Source organism: Fulvia fulva, chromosome 9 (genome assembly GCF_020509005.1).
Source record: "Fulvia fulva chromosome 9, complete sequence".
Taxonomy (NCBI): Eukaryota; Fungi; Ascomycota; class Dothideomycetes; order Mycosphaerellales; family Mycosphaerellaceae; genus Fulvia; species Fulvia fulva.
The window spans coordinates 3,872,565-3,890,465 of NC_063020.1; the positions used below are offsets into that span (position 1 = coordinate 3,872,565).

The 17,901-nt window shown below is 54.8% G+C and overlaps 6 protein-coding genes across 6 annotated transcripts; 2 read left to right on the forward strand and 4 right to left on the reverse strand.

The window, feature by feature from the left end:
• Positions 1 to 36: 36 nt before the first annotated feature.
• CLAFUR5_09780 (uncharacterized protein) lies at positions 37 to 1,250 on the reverse strand (the record flags this gene model as incomplete). Its single annotated transcript, XM_047908928.1, has 2 exons — positions 37 to 586; positions 991 to 1,250. The coding sequence occupies 2 exons, from the start codon at positions 1,248 to 1,250 to the stop codon at positions 37 to 39; spliced, it is 810 nt and encodes a 269-aa protein (XP_047766798.1).
• A 371-nt stretch (positions 1,251 to 1,621) lies between these two features.
• On the reverse strand, positions 1,622 to 2,482 carry CLAFUR5_09781 (uncharacterized protein; the record flags this gene model as incomplete). The annotated part of the gene is made up of 2 exons (XM_047908929.1): positions 1,622 to 2,000; positions 2,052 to 2,482. The coding sequence occupies 2 exons, from the start codon at positions 2,480 to 2,482 to the stop codon at positions 1,622 to 1,624; spliced, it is 810 nt and encodes a 269-aa protein (XP_047766508.1).
• Positions 2,483 to 3,158: 676 nt separating this feature from the next.
• Positions 3,159 to 5,895, reverse strand: CLAFUR5_09782 (Putative metal ion transporter; the record flags this gene model as incomplete). The annotated part of the gene is made up of 2 exons (XM_047908930.1): positions 3,159 to 3,435; positions 3,494 to 5,895. The coding sequence occupies 2 exons, from the start codon at positions 5,893 to 5,895 to the stop codon at positions 3,159 to 3,161; spliced, it is 2,679 nt and encodes an 892-aa protein (XP_047766506.1).
• A 1,131-nt stretch (positions 5,896 to 7,026) lies between these two features.
• CLAFUR5_09783 (uncharacterized protein) lies at positions 7,027 to 8,811 on the reverse strand (the record flags this gene model as incomplete). The annotated part of the gene is made up of 2 exons (XM_047908931.1): positions 7,027 to 8,489; positions 8,547 to 8,811. 2 exons carry the CDS (start codon positions 8,809 to 8,811, stop codon positions 7,027 to 7,029), a joined length of 1,728 nt encoding a protein of 575 aa, XP_047766507.1.
• Positions 8,812 to 10,425: 1,614 nt separating this feature from the next.
• CLAFUR5_09784 (uncharacterized protein) lies at positions 10,426 to 13,264 on the forward strand (the record flags this gene model as incomplete). The annotated part of the gene is made up of 2 exons (XM_047908932.1): positions 10,426 to 10,511; positions 10,984 to 13,264. 2 exons carry the CDS (start codon positions 10,426 to 10,428, stop codon positions 13,262 to 13,264), a joined length of 2,367 nt encoding a protein of 788 aa, XP_047766504.1.
• A 3,595-nt stretch (positions 13,265 to 16,859) lies between these two features.
• On the forward strand, positions 16,860 to 17,819 carry CLAFUR5_09785 (uncharacterized protein; the record flags this gene model as incomplete). The annotated part of the gene is made up of 2 exons (XM_047908933.1): positions 16,860 to 17,626; positions 17,684 to 17,819. 2 exons carry the CDS (start codon positions 16,860 to 16,862, stop codon positions 17,817 to 17,819), a joined length of 903 nt encoding a protein of 300 aa, XP_047766505.1.
• Positions 17,820 to 17,901: the final 82 nt, after the last annotated feature.

Below are 17,901 nucleotides of genomic sequence, written 5' to 3' on the forward strand. Positions count from 1 at the left end.
CCAGCGCATGCGCCAAGGTCCCATCGTTGCCCTCCTTCAACACAGTCTTCCCCCCCCCCCACCGACCATCAAGTCCACACTCGCAACTCCAAACTTCGCCTTCCAGCCTGTCTCCCCATTCGCCATCAGCTCTGACCGTAGCCTCAACCAACCGCCCAGCGTATCCCGACCTGCCACATCGCCACTGCGTAACTCCAGGAGACGGCCCTGCAGCTTTGCCTCGAGACCCTTGAGGACGAGCGTAGTGCCCGTGGGGATCTTGGCGATGGGGTAGAGAATGTCGTGGAAGATTGGGTCGGAAGCTCCGACTCTGTGGGTGAAGAAGTGCAGCTGTAAGGTCTGGAAGGAGGTGTGACTGGAGCCGCGACGGTCGAGGCAAGTCGCGAAGGAGGCGAGGAAGTGGTTGAGTTTCGTGAAGTCGAGAGACGTGTGGCCGTAGCGCATTGCGTTGTCTACATATACGTTTAGGACAACAGGGCTGGCTTCCAGAAGAGTTGGCGGGAAGATGTCGAGGTAGGATGCTAGGGTTGAGGCGCCGGTGTGGGTGTAGTGCAGGGCTCCGGTGATTGTGAGGTGCGTGTGGGGTCTGTGGACGGCGTCGTCGAAGAGGTGGAAGCTGGCTGCGAGTTCGAAGGGAGGTGACATGGTTGGGGTGGTGGTGGTGGTGGTGGTGGTGGTGGAGAATGGTGAAACTGTGTGGGGAAAGCAAGCGGAGCTGAAAGGTTCTGTAATGGGGAAGTGGTGTGATGCCATGACAAGAAGGTGATGTGTTGGCGGCGCGTGAGGACATTCACTCACTCGTCAACCCAGCGCATGTGCCAGCTTCACGTCTTCCTCCCCTTGGAGACTAGGTGCATCCTCGCACCAGCCAGGGGATCAATCCAAGCTCGTTCACTCGAGTGACTCAATTCCACGTCTTTGGCGCAACCCTATCACATGCCAACATCAGCCTCCGCACGCAAACTTCTTCCGACACAGAACATACCTCACTTCCCCACCACAGCAAAATCCCTCACATCAACCCCATGCTCCGCACCACCAAGCGTCACCTCAGATAGCATGATCTCCAGCTTCCGTATCGTGCGCTCAGCCTTTCTCTCCTCCTTGCGTTTCGATTCCTGAAAGGTCGTGGCGCTCATGCCCACGCTCAAGTCTTCTGTATCATGCAAGAAGGCGGTTGAGTCCTGGTCGACATCGTTGTGCCTCCCGAGGTGGGATCCGGCGAAGGCTGCGCTCACGTCGGCTTTCATGTGTTTGGATAAGTTGGCTGAGTGTGTATCGGCGTCGCGGGGGTTGGTTGAGGTGGTTTGGGGGTTGGACATTGTTGTTTGTAGACGAGATGTGGAATGTCGGGGTGGTGTGTTGCTTTGTGTTTCGTGTTTCGTGCATCGTGTATTGGAGTGTTTGTGAGGGGCGTGGGAGGTGAAGAATGGTTGTCTGGGGTGGAAGTGGGGCCGGCGATCTTCACATGCTACATTCACTCGGTCCGTTGGTGCTTCTGGCTTGGGCTACATCGCGGTGGACATCTCAGGATTCTGCCTTGCGCTTTTGTTCTTAGGTAACGATGCCTATGCATCGACATCCTGAAGACCTGCCTGAGGGGCCTCTTAGCTACCCTACATCACCCTCCTGCCCTCGTTCGTATCCTCTGCAATCGATCGTTTGCCCGAATCGGAAACTCCCCAGGAATAGCTCCATTCGCCCTCCACTCATTTAACTTTCTCACATTGCGATATACCCAATTCACATACAGCCACACCAGCGGATGTTTGTAGATCACTCGGAACGCCGTGCGCATGTATAACCCCACCTCAATCACCTCCTCAATCGTAGGGCCTCGATCCGGGTCGCGGAGCTTCCAGTCATCTAGCGTAGGTTTCCAAGACGGCCAGGCTTCCTCCGTGATCTGTAGCCAGCTGGAATCGGGTGTGGGCGGGGAGACGATGGTGGCGAGGAGCAGAAGTTTCGTGTCGTTGCGTCTGGAGCCGCACAGGGGTTGTCTGGGAACGGTCAGTGCTGATCTCCGGGTGAGGATGGTGGGAGCGGGTCACTGTTTCTCGAAGCGCACGTCTTTGATGGGGATGTTCTTCGCGCCGAACTGCCTCAGCATGCTTAGTGAAGTGAAGGCGGGTGGGTCGAGCAGTCTTGGAATTCGTGCGTGCCCAGTCTCGCGCAGCGTCAGACTGAATGCGTTGCAGGTGAAGAAGATGCTTGGTGTTTCAAGCACCGTCTGTCGGCAAGTGAAGACGAGGCAGGGTAGTCGGAGTCGATAGAAGCGGATTCGATCATCAGGTCTGTGGAGTGCGTACTCGTATATCGTGTTTCTGAGCTCCGCTGGGAGTTGGAGTAGGCGGCTGTCAGGTTGAGGCGCAAAAGCTGCCTTTGCTGTGCGCTTCCGTCTGAGGCTGTTTTGTGATCGCGCTTTGCTGACGCCCCTGGAAGGTCCACGTTTGGGAGTAGGCGGCACGACGGAAGCTTCCATGTCGAGCACACGAAGACCCTGCCAAACGAGCTGGCTGCTTGGTAATGATGGGATGGTGTTAGCACGAGACCGATGTAGGTGGAAAAGATGAAACAAAGCTCCGACATGCGGTGGAGACGAGGCACTTGCATGTTCGTGGCTGCCGTCAGTCAAGACCGGCCGTCACGGCAACAGTGAAGGCGGTTTCGGGCAGCCGCGCCATTGGCACGTGAAGTTTGTCCGCACAGCACCCGTTCCTGCCTCCCGGTTGATGTCCGTAATCTGTCGCTTTATGAAGGTGTACCGAGAACACCACCTACGTGCTCCAGTCCCGGGTGAGCGTTGAATTAAAAATGGCACTGTGGCTCGTAGCCATAGCTTCTGCTTGTACGGCTGTTCTATAGTAATACCCAGAATAATACCACCTGCGTCATGCTACTGTACAGGGCTGATCAAGTCAACATAGAAGAAGCCTGTAGTCATCGTGTACCGTCTCACCAACATCCCCTCTCATCACCTTCTTCGTGTCAATCCCGTTCTGTCGTCCTCTCAAATCGCGGTGCGGTCTATCATGTATACAGACCCCACCCAGCAAACGCCTCGCCAAATTACATTCTCATCCTCGGGATCTTCTCCAACCCACTCTGCCTCATCATTCTCGTCATCTCTTGCGTATCCCACCGCGTCAAAGGCCACATCACACTATACCATAAACCCTCTTCGCAATGAAATAGCAAGTCACACCAAAAGCCAGGAGACCCGCCGTGATGCACCAGAACCACGTCAAATCTCCCTCATACTCCTGCCCCGGCACCCAGACGTTCATTCCCCACATTCCAGTAATAATGTTCATGGGCAGAACGATCGTTCCCAGGACTGTGAGTTTCCCCAGCACGTCGGCGTTTTGCTCGGCGCGCTCGTTCATGCGGATGTTGATTTGGGCGACGTAGTTGCCGTGGGCTCGGGAGAGGAGGCTGTATAGTGCGGTTAGTAGAAATTCTGCGTCATGGTTGGAGATAGGGGTTTGCTTACCTTTCGAAATGGGAGAGGTTGCCAGTCATGGTGACGATGTGATCTTGGATATCGCCCAGGTAAAGACCAATTTCAGATCGCGGTGCGACATCCCATTGTTCGTTGCAACGTTTGGCGAAACCCTTGATGACATCGGCTTTGTTGCCCAGCAAGCGGTAGAGACCCATGACTTTCTTGCGGCATTCACCAACACGGCGCAGCATGTCACCACCACTGGATCCGGTAATCTTCTCGCCTTCGCTCTTGGCGGCGCCGGCATCTGCTTGGGTGTTGCCTTTTCCTTGGCTCTTGGGGCGTTGGGCCGGTTTCTTCTGGGAGGGGGAGACTTTGCCCTCAGCTTGATCGGCGGCTGTTGTGTGCATGTAGAGGATATCTTCATCGATTTCATCAACCTCTTTCTCGATCTCGGAGACAAGCGGGGCGTAGACGTCAGTCACATCATCGATAATGGCGTAGCTGATCCAGTCTGCCGTCGGGCTCATGTAATCATTAAGCTGGCGGACACGTCGTCGGACGTTGGCTGGGTGGGGGCTTTCCGAATGATGGAAGCTGATGACGCCGTCGCGGAAGACGAGGACAAACATGTTGATGGGCTCCATGTACTCCTCATCGTCCTTGTCCTGCTCAAAGGTGCGGTAGTTGACGAAGTAGTAATGTGGGAACAGCTCGACTTTCTCGCGAGGCTCGTCCATGAGGATATCTTCGGAGGTCAACTGGTGAATGCCAAAAGCTTTTGAGATGACCTTCATCTCCGTCTCGGTGGGCTTGAGTACGTCCAGCCAGAACGTGGGACGGTTGCCATATCGCTTTTGCTTCGGCTTGGGAGTAGCCAAGCCAGATGCAGGAGCAGAGTCGGCGACTGATTTGTGGTTGCTCATGACCGAGTTGGGCCTGTCGAGCAGGTCAGGTACAACGGATGGTTTCTTGGCAGTTCCGTCACTGTTGGAGCGATGCTGGTTCATTGGTGGTCGTTCCATCTTGTCTTCGGTCCTCCCTTCATCTTCGCAATCATCCTCATCCTCGCTGCTTTCACAGATCTCAGGGGGATCTGGACGGAACAGCTCCTTGAACGTGCATCCATCCTGCAAATCGCTGATCGTTCGAGCGTGGATCGTGGAGTCAAGGGTCTCGTTGAAGTAAGTGAACCTGAAAGGCGACTCATCGATCTGGCGATGCCAATTCGTCTTCACTGGACGCAGTCGCCCACCAACCATGACCGGTTCAGAGATCTTCTTCGCGCGGAGCAGGTCTTGATGCGTGCGCTCTTCTTTCTCCTCTCGGCTCCAATCCTCAAGCACGTCGAGATCAGGCCAGACTTTGCCACGCTTCCTCCTTCGGCGCTGGGACGAGTCTCTGTCTGCATGAAGCGTTTCCTCTCCGTCACCAATGTCAGTCGCATCGTCTTCGCCAGGGAAGCAGACATCCTTCGATGCCAGCTCAGCCACGGTTGCCCTCCGTCGATCTTCCGGCGACCCGCTGTAGCGTCGATCGTCGTCGTGCTCATCAATGCTGATGATGGCATCACGGTCACGACCCCGATCAGAGCTTGCACCAGCAATGAAAAGATCATCCATCGAACCAATGGTCGGCGACCCAGGCACAGATGGAGGGTTGTTTACATCGTATGGCTCCTCTGGTAAATTGTTGTGAGAGATCATGCCAAGAGGTTCCATTCTACGGCGCGAGGAGGCCTTTGAGGTATTCGAAGTACGACGATTCCTGAGACCCTCCACACCAGTATTGTAGCCATGATTGTATCCACTGTTGTTGCGAGAGAGGTCCGGCTTACGACTACGTCTCGCCAACAGAGGTGTCCGTTCCTGTGCGCCATCCTGCTCATCATCGTCGTCTCCACTCATCACAGCAGGTCCCTGCGAGAGCTTGGATCGAGACATTGCGGATCGCTGGTGGCTCATCGAGGCTTCCGATGAGCGATGCTGATGTCTGGTGAAGGGCTGGCTGACTCTAGCAAAGCTCTGCTTGATCGTTTCCCTACGCGATCTCGAGGAGAAAGGAGCATGTTCACGATGGTCCAGCAACGCCTCGCTCTCTAGACTGGTATTACTACCCCTACGGCCGCCTTGCAGACGATAGAAGCTGTCCTGCTGCGACGCATTGGCCCGTGATGCGTCGAGGAGACTCGGTCTCTGCTCATCGCCATCCACAACACTCTCGGTCGCCTCTGACGGTACAGCAAAGCTCTGCCGTCTGTTCTTCCTCTTATGATTCCGGCCACCTCGATGTCGCTTCTTCTTAGGCTTCGGCGTTTCTCCTCCTCCGAAAGCGTCCACGTTTGAGGCATTTTGCGCGCTGCCTTCGCCGGCGCCTGTCGATCTCTGAGGGAGAGCCATTGAGTCAGGGCCGGAGACTCGGACAATGCTGTCTCGCGGTGCGTTCGCCATTGTGTCCTGTAGGTGCCCGGCGTGGCTGCAGGAATGTCGTAGGATGCTACCGAGATGCAGACATGGGTGATGGCGAGATGATCGAAGGTCGTAGGTGTGTGTGTAGAGGTAAAGCGGCTCGCGAGAGGCGAAAGCAGAGCCGCGCTTGTCAAAGGCGAACCTGAACTTTCTCACATGCGGCTCAACTCGACGGCGTCAGATAGAGATTTGCTTTGCAGTTGACAGCTATCTCCTTGACTGATGTTGATTGTATCGCAGACCTTGATCAGCAACAGGAGTCTCAACGTTATGCAGTTTGAACTGCAATGACAACGCAACACACGTCGATAAGCAAAGGTCGCGAACCAACAAGGCCTTGATCCCTGCCCACGATGTGTTCATCCCGTCGCACTAGAACTACTGGGACCGTGCCAGCGGGAGACTTGCGCTAAAGCGGCTGACCGCTTGATCTGGAAAGTGAGCACACGACACACACGACACATGCCAGTCAGATATCTTCTGCGAGTTGAACATGGCTACGATGTACCGGGCCGGTGTATCTTGTACGTTGTTAGGAGATGGAAGCGCATGAATATGTGCAGCATAGGATGGAGGCATTGAACGAGGACGACGGCCAGCCAAGACGTTTTCTGACAGCCGCCACGTGCTACATGTACCGACTTTCAGGTACATCCAGGTCCGTAGCTGGAAGTGCCGAGTGAGGAAGAAACGGCCTGGAAGTGTGGAAGTATGCCGCCATTCGATGGCAAGAAATCGATTTGAGAAGCGATGATACTTCACGGCTGTCCTCTGAACAACCATGAGCATCCAGCAAATACCAATGCTACGAGCCACTTTCATCGCCCCTACCAGGCCCTCGTCATCCACAAGCCGTCTCAACCACCACCTCCTCGCAACAACATCAAGTGCACACCCTCCGACTAGCATGTCGATCTTGCTAAGCCGCTCGCTTTCTCTTCAAAAATCCGCAAAATGCCCTCCTGCGCCTTCGCTAGTCCGATAAAAACGATTAAGTATATTTTGTGTACCCATCTGTCGTGTCTCATCATCAACTCGTGATGGCAATGCCGAAAACCAAAATGCCTCTCACCATATTCTCCTCGTTTTGGGAAGTCGCCAATTCGCCCCGCGCTACTTCGCCGTTCGGCCGCCTCCTATTGCTCCAAAGTTGATGTCGTTCCGCTTTGGCGTGCTGTCAAAGTCCATGCTGAAGACCTCCTGCTCTTCTTCGATCCGCTGGCTGACGCTATTGCTGCTCAGCGCTCGATCCATGCTGGTCCTACCGGCAGATCCGTTCGACAGCGTTCTTGTGGGTGCTGGGGCTCCTTTCCCGCGTGCTGCATCCAGCTTCGTACGTTGCAGCTCCTGTGTAAGCATGCTCATGCTAGCTTGTCGCGGAGGGCTGCTGAGGCCTGGACTCAATTCGCCATTCGATGAGAAGCCAGCAGAATGCGATGTAGGGAAGGAAGAGTCGCGCAAAGGTGAACCAACATGGCCAAGGCCATCTCGGGCCGCATTCTGTGAGAACATCCCCGAAAAGCGAGATCCTGGGCTGCCTGACAAATGCGGCGAAGTATGGCCAGATATCGAACGTCGCGAAGCTGCCAAGAACGAGGCTGGGCTGCCATCTTCGTGGTTGCGCGACGACCTCGACTCTTTCCTGGCCTTGATATCCGGGATCAGATCGTGTAGGCTAGACGGAAGTAGATCTTCTTCCCTTTCCGAGTCCGCTCCATCGTCATCATCTGAGGACTCGATGAAGTTGCCCATCATGGGTGGTCGTGTGCCCAAGCTAGCTGACATGAAGTTGCGCGAGGCTCGTAGTCTATCCGAGTGTAGAGGTCGCTTCTCGAATGAGATCGGCTCGTCCGTGCCGCTTGGTGGTGAGGATCCCATGCTCGCGATCAAACTGTCCATACCTCGATCGCCGAAAGCTGAAGTGCGCAAGTCTCGTAGAGCCGTGCTGCCAAGCTGCGAGTTTCGAGGGAGGGAAGAAGGCGGAGAGTCTAGGTTCCATTTTGAGGGTACAGACGCTGCGAAAGGTCCATTGCGTGCGGCGAAAGATATGCCATTGCTGTCGAAAGAGTTTGGTAGAGGAGCGTCAAGCACAGATAGTCCTTTCTGAGGTGGTGAAGTCGCGATGCGGTCTTGTTGCGGAGGTGAACCATATTTGGGTGATGCCGAGGTGTAAGTCATATCGATCTGGGGAGTGTCGTAGCCACTTCGCGGTGCATACTGGTAGTGCTCGAAATCCTGCGGCGTCATGTCTCCTCCATTCGGCCGTTGTTCGAGACCTTGCGCCTGCATTGACAGCAATCCTGGCGGTGGTTGACCATATGCTGAAGGTGGTGGAGGTTGTGGTGGACCCTGCATGTAACGCTGTGGCGGTGGATATGGCATCCGGGGGTTCACGACATGCCCATCCTGTGTGATATGTAGGAGGGCGCATTTTCTGCCAAATTTGCAGCCTCCCTTCGCAAAGTACTTGCAAGGTGCCGGTCGGGTCGTGGACTCGATATCGTGCGAGAATGGGCACATTGCGCCAGCTTGGCATTGCCCTTGGAGGAAGAACTTGCAAGGAACATGTTGAGTGTCTGCAGAGCCGCTTTTAGCTGCTGCCTTGCGCCCATTCCTGTGGCCGGTATACATACTCTTGTTCTTGGGCGGACTGACAGCCATACGCTGCGGTAGTCCGTTGCCGTTGCCTTCCATCATCGGGAAGCGCTGGTTGTTGCCCACCGGCATAGGCATTGCGCCATTCTGCCGCTCAATCTGCATTCTCGCACCCTGTGCTGTGTTCGCGATCGTGTCGATGGAGGCGGATCGCCGAGAGTGAGGTGGGAGAGGACGACGTGCGCCGTCGGCAGGCGAATATGGAGGATAAGGATTATTGTTGAGGTGCGGTTGCTGGTCCATCTTGAATTCGTGCTCGCGTGCGGCTTATCACATGCACCTCATCTCCCCACGCGGGGCGCTGGTTGACAGGGCGAGGCGTCTTGTGCTGCTGTAGAACTAGACCCGCGTGGCGATGTCGTGTATTGAAACCAGATGTCTGCGCTCTGGAGCTGCGATATGTTGCTGCAAGGCAGTATAGCAGATTCTGCTACCGATATGATCGAGAAAACGAGAAGGTGTTGCGTGGTCTGGTCCAAGGGTTTCTGGTAGATCCGGAGATTGATTGGCTTCTCAAGTGCCGGCACAGCCAAACCTTTGCCAGTCGCGCAGTGTCATCAGCCGCACTTCATGCATCAACAGCCGAAGTTGACGCTGGAAATCGGGCGACGAGATGGTGATAGATAAGGTGCAATGCGCAATGCAGAAGAGGCGATCACGTTCACGGCGGTGAGCCGCACAGCTGTCATCGTCATCGCCACATGACTTGAAGCTCAGCGACGGAAGTGTCTCAGAACATGCTCGCCCGGTTCTGCCCGCAGGAGGCCGCACGTGGGATGGCATGAAGACGGAAGCTGGAAAGGAAGACTGGAGCACAAGAGCATGTGATGGAGCACACAGGCGATGGGTGCGGAAAGCTGCATGATGGGACATGATTTGTGATGCACGTGGAGGGAATCCTCGGGCTGGGAAAGATTTGGCAGACGTGAGGCGACGTGGTCGTGGATGAGCTGGGACATACGAAACGGTATTGCGACCAGACGACGATATCCTGTCCATTGGATGACAGTAGGACCTCGCACGAGCCCCTGAAGATGTGTACCACAGCGGCGGGCCGCGTCTCGATGTTCCACTGCACAACTTTCAAAGGCCAGACTCCTGAAGCTATCAACCTCCTCCGTGCTTGCTTCGAGATTAGGTGCTACGCATTGTAGGCCTTTGGAATTTGCTGTAGGTCTGGGCTTAGACGATCATGATCGGATCCTATGGTTTTGCAAAATCTGCTCCAGCATTGAAGGCATACGGAAGGTGGAAGTCGAAACCTGGCCGTCGGATCGAGCGTTTGCTACTTTCAGCGGATACGCGATGGCAACGTGCAGATGGCCGCGATATTGATGGGAGATTGCAGGGCTGTATTGCCGTGATCTCACATTTGCGATGGAATCCACTCAGATGCTGGCAACCTTGTGCATCATTGAGCTTCGCACGACATGTGATACTCTGCGTGCACCTCACGACGGTGCAAGGAAGCGACCAAGTCCATGTGAGTAAGGTGTCCCCCATCTCCTTCTCTCCAAGTGGGCGCCGCGCCTTCAAGCCTTCGCGATGATGTTATATCAGAAGCAGCAAACTCGACTTGAAACGCGGCAGTCATGCCTTCCTCATCTGGCAGTGCATGTCGTGGCTGCAGCGTGCCGAAACTGCCACTAGCTAGTGCCGACTAGCGTGCTTGCCAGCATTCGACATCACTTCGCGGGTTTGTCAACTTCAGATGACAACCTTGCCCTCACCCTCTTTCACGCCCGTCAACCGACCAACACCCACACTCGTTACCTCCTTTTACAGCACGCTCTCACCTTCAGTCAATCCTTCTGTGCACATCACGCAGTCACTCGCTACTCCCACGCCGCCTTCACGATGATCTTCAGCGTTCTGGCCCTTGTGGCCATCACGATTGCTGGCGTCGATGCCAACTACTGGAATGGCACCGCCTATAGAACTGGGTAAGTGCATGCATCCCACCTCATGTTGCGACTGGATCTGGAGCTGGACTCGCCGCAGGGCCTCCTTGGAACCAACAGCAACCTACCACAGCACCAGTCAGCACACGCAGCCTTTTTGAGAGCATATCAGAATGGGAAACGGATCTAAACACGCGGTGCGGCCTCGACCTGGGCGCGATGGCAGTGGACCCATGTGTGGGATCCCCTCTAGAGTAGAGCCTGGACGCCCTATCTCGAAGGCTGAGCGCGACTCCCGGCAGGACTCCGTCATTTCGGGCGCGCGTAGTGCTTCGAGTTCACCGACGCTTACAAAGCAGCTTTTCTGGTCCAATTCCCGCCCTCATGCGCGGCACGACGCCTTACACGCTCCCGCTCGCTACCCACTGGCGGCAATACTCACGAATCTGATCTGGATTCTGCTTATATTTGGCGGCCTCTATGTCGTGATCGAATACTTACTCAATGCAACCAGGGTCAACGCAACTGAGACTTGCAGTCCCACGACCGTCTACGTTCCTTTCACCGCTACAATCACATCAACAGCCTGGACAACTTCAATCTCCAGCGAGGCACCCACTCCCTCGACCACGACCGTTACTGTCACCGCTTCCACTACCTCGACGCTGTCCACCGCTCTTACTGAGACGGTCACTGTCACGGCAACTGTCACGGCTTCGCCATCCTCAAGCTCAAGCACGCTCGATGGGACGACCTCCAGCAGCGCGGCCGCTGTCTCTGCTGCTGCAGCTCCCCCAGATACAACGATTACCCTGGCGTCCACCACCACGATCTCGTCAACGACTACGGTCACACCTACGGTAACAGCACCCGAGTTTACGTCAAGCAGCTTCAGCCTCATGTCTCCTGATTCGACAACGACCTTGACAAGCACCAGCTATACCACAATTTTGCTGTCCAGGGTGTCGTCATCCCGTTCTGCCTACACCGGTATCAATACCTCTGGATGGAACGTCTCGAGCACGGCATCGCCTCAATCCCCGCCTGGCCCCACGACCACAACAATGACCAACATCGTCTACTTTGGCAATGACAACACCACAAGCTCGACTACTACCGTCCGCATCACAACGACAGTTGGAGCCACAATCACGTCCGTCTACACGCCTCCGGCCTTTGTTACCGACATTAGCGGCACATTGACCACGATCTCAGCCACACCAGCGACCATCACATACACTGTGACAGGCGAGCCAGCATTCACCACAAGCTTGACCGCATCAAGCAACGAAGCGGGAGCTGTGTCTCATGCACCGAACCCTCCGCCTTATGGCTTGCCGTCACAACCAATATCTGCTGCAACATCTGGCAATCCTAACACGACCGCATCAAGCCAGCAGACATCTCTACCATACACTGGTCCGGTCACAATCACAAGCTTCGTTGACGGGCATGGCACCACTTTCACTGTCGAGAACACTCCTGTTGGTACCACCCCGATGTCTCCGCCGCCTTCTAACAGCACAACGACTAGAGCATCCACAAGCAGTTTTCCGACCGGTCCAGTAGCTTCAGAGTCAAGCACCTTTGGTGGTTCTACATCCCCTGGATGGTTTGAGACTTCAAGCTCTGGTGCAACGACCTTTGCCGACAGCACAATATCTTCGCTAGTAGCCGTGGCCACATCCACTCTGGTTGCCTTTGGCTCTACAACAGTCCTGACAATCTCGAGCACCGTATCAGCGCAGCCAAGCCCATTACCAACAGAGGGCGACGCTTCCACTGAACCGGCATCGATCGTGAGCGTCGTCTCAACACAGGTGTTATCAGGATCGACAGAAGTGATCACTATCTTAAGCACGATCTCAGCCGAGACGGTCACTTCTGGTGTGTCGGAGACCTCCACAGAGGTTTCAGCTGCCTCTACTGCAGGAAGCTCGTCGCAGACCTCAACCCGGCGTCTCTCAAGTACTTTGAGTCGCTCCACGCCGACGTCGCAACCGGACAACTCATCGCGTCAGTCGACATCCCGCACTCAATCTCCATCGCGAAGCAGCTCGACCACGGCCACGCCAAGCTCTCGACCAGCTCGCACGTCCTCTTCCAGCTTCAGCAACCCCTTCCCGGCCACTTCCGCGACTGCTATCCCAACCGCTGGATGCGGTGAACAGGGCGACTTCACGATGACCTTTGACGACCTGCCCACCTATCATCCCACGAAGCGACAGATCAACAATCAGACCAACGGAACGGACATCACACAATACCCACCGCTCAGTCAGAGACCATACCGCCACATGCTCTTCAGCCAGGGCTACGTGTATGCGCCAAAGGCCGCTGAGCCCTTTTCACCCGTCTCACCACCCAATGTTGCCGCCTTTGTCGACCCCATGAAGGCCGGCCGTCCACCTCTCAACAGCCCCGTCGAGCCTGGTGAGATCGGAACGTACGACGAGGATAACTCTGCTTTCTACTTCGACGCGAAGTCTGCATATCTCGGCTGCTCTAACCCAGGCCCGGACGACTGCACGATTGAAGCGACACCGTATACCTACAACACCACTCTCGGAGATGAAGTGGCTGGTCAGGCCGTCAACTTTACGATGTCGCCATGCATACAGAACTGCACACTCGAGAAGGCCACCTTCCCAAGCAACGGCTTCAAGCGCCTCAGTGGCCTGCAGTTCCGAGCAGTAGCTGACAGCAAGCCACGCATGTTCTTTATCGACGACATGGCGATGGAGTGGTCGAACAGCTCATGCTCTGCTGGTATGACTCGACAGCGTACGCGGTAAGCCTGCGGTGCTTTGAAGAGAAAGTTATTGTCTGTCGTGCGGGTTGGCCCGGCGAACCCAGGACTGCATGCGCATGCGTCGTTGTTACATCGGAGCCTTGGCTGCCTGGCGCGGCCGAGCAAATGAGATAGATGGTTCTGTAATAATATGCAAAGATGTTTCTGTGCACTCAATCTGACCCGCACTGAACGTGAGATACCACCAAAAGTTGTTCTTTATTGCCATGCTGATGTATCGTATGCTGAGATCGCCAGCTTGTAGGGGCCGACTTGCTGAGGCATGGGCGTGGGGGAACAAGTAGATTTGCGCCTAGTCTTGCAGTGGTCGCAAGCCTTGAATCAGGGGACATTCAGGCGTTTGCGACAGCGGCGTGTACCATGAGCAACGTTGGTTTTGATCCATGCTCGAAACCGATGCCGTAGTGCTTGTGGTATATGGCGACGTTGCAGACGCTGCCGACACCGTGACCGACGTGTGGTAGGCGTTGTTGTGTGAGTGCATGCAGATGTGGGCAGTGTCATGAATGATGCAGACGAGCTCGGTGTAAGGATTGAGGATTGCATGCGACGAGAAACAGGCAGGCACTGACACATCATGGACGACAACGAGGGAAAGGAAGGGGATGGGAAGATTTTCTTCTCCAGTCGCCAGCGACGCACGCCAACAAGCTGATGGAAAAGGTTATTGTGGAGAAGGTGGGAATCGAACACCACATTTTATTCATGAGTTTGGTATGGTACTGGCGGACGGTTGCCACTCGTCGCATGTCAGGAACGAGTGAAGACAGCGAGAGCCCCTCGTGTGTCCTTCCGTTGGACGAGCTCCCCGAAAGTAGGTGTGCTGTAAGGAGCGAGGTTTCTGCCGTCAAGGCGGATGGCGATGGAGGGAGTCGAACACCTCGTCTCTCAGCTTGAATGGTACTGGCGTAATGAGCTTGCCACCCGCAGCGTGTCGAAAGAATGAAGACACCGTTGGGCCCACCGAGGATCCTGCCGTTGGACGACACCACCTGAATGTTGGTTGCCGTAAAGGCCATGGAGGTCTGCGATGATGAAGTCAGCTGGACGCGGAGGGCGGGGATGGCTTACCTGGATTTCCGCAATGATGGCGATGATGCGACCGGCGACCACGAACGACAAAGGTTGTCGACGCCATAGAAGTGGCGGATAGAGAAGGGAGGAATTGAACACACCATCTCGTGGTACTGCTGTGCTTGGATCTTGACGACCAACCGAAGGACCACCTCGTTACCAAAGACGGAGACTCAGATATTCCGTCCTGGGCGCAAATTCGCCCTCGTGCGGTGCCGTGGCGGTGGAGACTGCCTGCTGCGGTTTCGTTCCTAGGAGCGCGCACGCTCATGTTGCTTGCGTGTCGCACTTCATTGCAGAAAGTTCCACATGCTGTTGTGTAGCAGTGGGGCTGGTAGTCTTCTGTATTGCGATTGCTGCCGCCGCTTCATTACCATAGCGATGCAGTCTACGATAATGCAAAGGAGAAGGTGCGAGGATGGTACGAAGCAGGGAAGTCAACATGGTCTTGGCGTGCAGTGCCAAGACCGTCCTTCTGCAACTTCAGCTGCCAAGATAAGCATTCTTTACCTGACAATATCACGTCCTGTACGTTGTTGCTCTTATCGCTGCAAGGTCATGTCGCTACGGTGCAGCATTGTCTGGTTGGAGACACCACATTGAGCTTCCCAGAGACGCTGCGGTATGTACATTCGAGAACGTCGCTTGCGCCAAGTTGCCACTCCCGCCGGCTGCAACTTCTGACGACCTGCATCGACACATCACAAGCTCTCAGGCCGGATGCAGCTTACAAAGTAGCAGGTTTGCTGATCTGTACGTGATGCAACGACCAAATAGTTCGTGGTCGTTGAACTATGTCCCCGGCCTTTCTCCATAATCAGTCGAATATCTCCCCACCAGCCCCGACCACCATGAAGACCATTACCTAGCCCAGCAAGCGTTGATGCTCTTGCAGTCATGCAGCGGACGAACACGTCTATTTCGACCAAGAGGCACGGCGATAGTAGCGGGGAGGACAGTAGATGTTCTGATCTGCTGAACGCTCGCAAAATCTGGGTCAATTCGCGAATTCAGGAAAACAGCGATTTGAACGACCTAGAGAGAAGAATTGCTCGTGCGCAGCGTAAATGCTACATCTGGCTGAAATAAGCTCTGCACTTCGCGTGCTATAGTGGAGCGCCACCATGGCATCACCCTCTGCTTTACGTGCACTCGGTGTTGTAAACGGAACCCGAGTACACAGTATAGCACTGACTGTCCACACGAGAGCACTGAAAGGGAGTCAGTAGATGGTCAAATCGGATGTGTAATGGTTACGCACCCTTCCCGAAGTGCATCGATAAGGTAGGCCTTGCACGACGCATCGCCCATCCGGGCCGGAGCATTTCTATGTGGATCTTAGTGGCGAATAACGAGGCTCAAAGGGAACACACGTACATCAAACATCGTTTCCTCACGGCGACCTAGACCTTCGCTGGCGGGCTTCGGGAAAGCGTATGCTACTCCAGCACACCAGGCAAGGAGGACAAGGATATTCATCGCGGGAGGTAGAAAAAACCCGTGCTCTCGATCGGTCAACTGACGAGTATATCGATGATACGATATGGATGTATGCAATGGACCAGGCTGATGCCAGGTTCATCCAAGAGTCCGAATAGCTTCTAATATAGGTTCTGTAGACAACACTGCGGTAAGCAAGAGTAAGCGCCTACGAAGGACGGGCCCCTTGTGGCTAGCAAGATCGAAGATGCGGCGCACTAACATAACGTACTGCTGCACAATTTAGCGATGCGCGTCTTCTGCGTAGCAATGATGGGCATTAGGGTTGGTGACTGCAAGATGAGCTTTGCAGCCCACTACCTATCCGAATGCACGTGTTGCCAAGGCACTGCAATAAGCGAATTGAGTATCAGCCATGCTCTCTCATTATGATAGGCTGATCTGGATGAACGTCCTTCGCTATCCTTCGCGCTGTCCTTCTCTCTTTCCTTCGTTTCGTCCTGCGTTTCGTCCTTCGCTCTATTAGCCTCGCTATCCTTAGCACCTTTCCGCTCGCGTACTATGATCCGCGTACTGTCCTTCGTGCTATCTGTTGTACCGATCCTGCTGCACTACGATATCACCTGGTGGCAACTTCGTTGTCTGAACATCTTCGGCGCTAGACGGCGAAAATTGCATGGTGTTGCATTTGATACTGCTAACCGTGTCCACTTTGACTCAGCTATCGCTGCGTAGCACTATCATCGCTTATCCAAGCCACGTGATGCCAAGCTGACACTAGGCAGCACGGCAGAAAGATCCCAGCCACAGCAAGTTCCAAGATCGTCCAGGGTGTGACCTGGACACAGTCTGACATTATTAGCGGCAAATGCAACACCATTTACAGTGGTACACTCGCAGCTTTGAAGTTTGGCTATTGAGGCAACTAGTGTGTTGCGCAGAAGTCCGAAGGATGAGGCACAGCAATGACGCATTGGGTGGGTATATACATGTACAGACAACTACCTCTCTTGTAGTGCTGCGTGGGAGTTACAACTTCAGAAAGCGCCTATCTGTCACTTGAAATGTCTCACACACTGCGAGCTGCCTTCTACCCCAAGCTTCGGCACAACTTTGACCAAACAGCAAAGGACAACAAAGGTGACCCGAATAAGGCGATCTCCGCTTCACGAAGCCTGGCCGAAATCTGGATCGAGGGCGCATGGCACCACAATACACTCGAGAGCAGTGAGGTGTTGCAGGCGAGCCTTGAGGCGTTCTGGTACGGTATAGCCACAGCGGCCAAGGACTCGTCTGAGCTTCATCAACAGCAAAGTCTGCTTCGACTAGTGCAAGAAAAACTGGACATTGGCACACTCGAGCGTGAAAATGATAATCAGGTCGAAGCGGCGCAGACTCCAGACGGCCAAGTCTGGTCCGACCTCCCTTTCTTCCGTGCAACATTCTTCGATGCCTTCTTGAAAGCTCCGCCCGTCGTGGAACCATGGCAATGTACCAATCTTCACACAATCGCCGCACATATTACGGTTGCTACAAGCAAAGATCTGCGATTTTACGCTATTTGGGCAATGGTCGATGCGCTGGAAAGCCACGAGCTGTACTTGCACGAAAGCGACGTGGAGCTCCATGCTGCTCTTGAGCCGATCAAACCAGTCCTCGCCTGGTTGCAGCACGCTAGCCTGCACCTTCGACGAGCTTGTCTCGAAAATCTCCATCCTCCGGATCAGCGACATGATGGTTATCTTTACGAATGGCATCACGAAGGCCCAGAATTTGTAGGGCCGCTTGCACAGAAGGGCGGTATAACCCAAGCTGGATTTTCAGTTGAAAGGTTGGTGCTGGGTTCCGACACGTCGAAGGGACGGATATACTAACAGAAGTTTCCTAGATGGATGTTTTGGCGCGATCAACTTACTGCCTTGGAGACCCGAACTCGAGAGGCCGCGGATAGTGCGGTACAGGTTGCTCACCAGGATGTGCTACAGTCGAGAGAACATATGCAAGCATGGGAGCAACATCAGTGAACAGCAGCATGGAATACAAAACACGCGCGTTGGCGCAGAAAAAGCAGTCAGCACTACTCTCTCTCGCTCCCCGTTGTGTCAG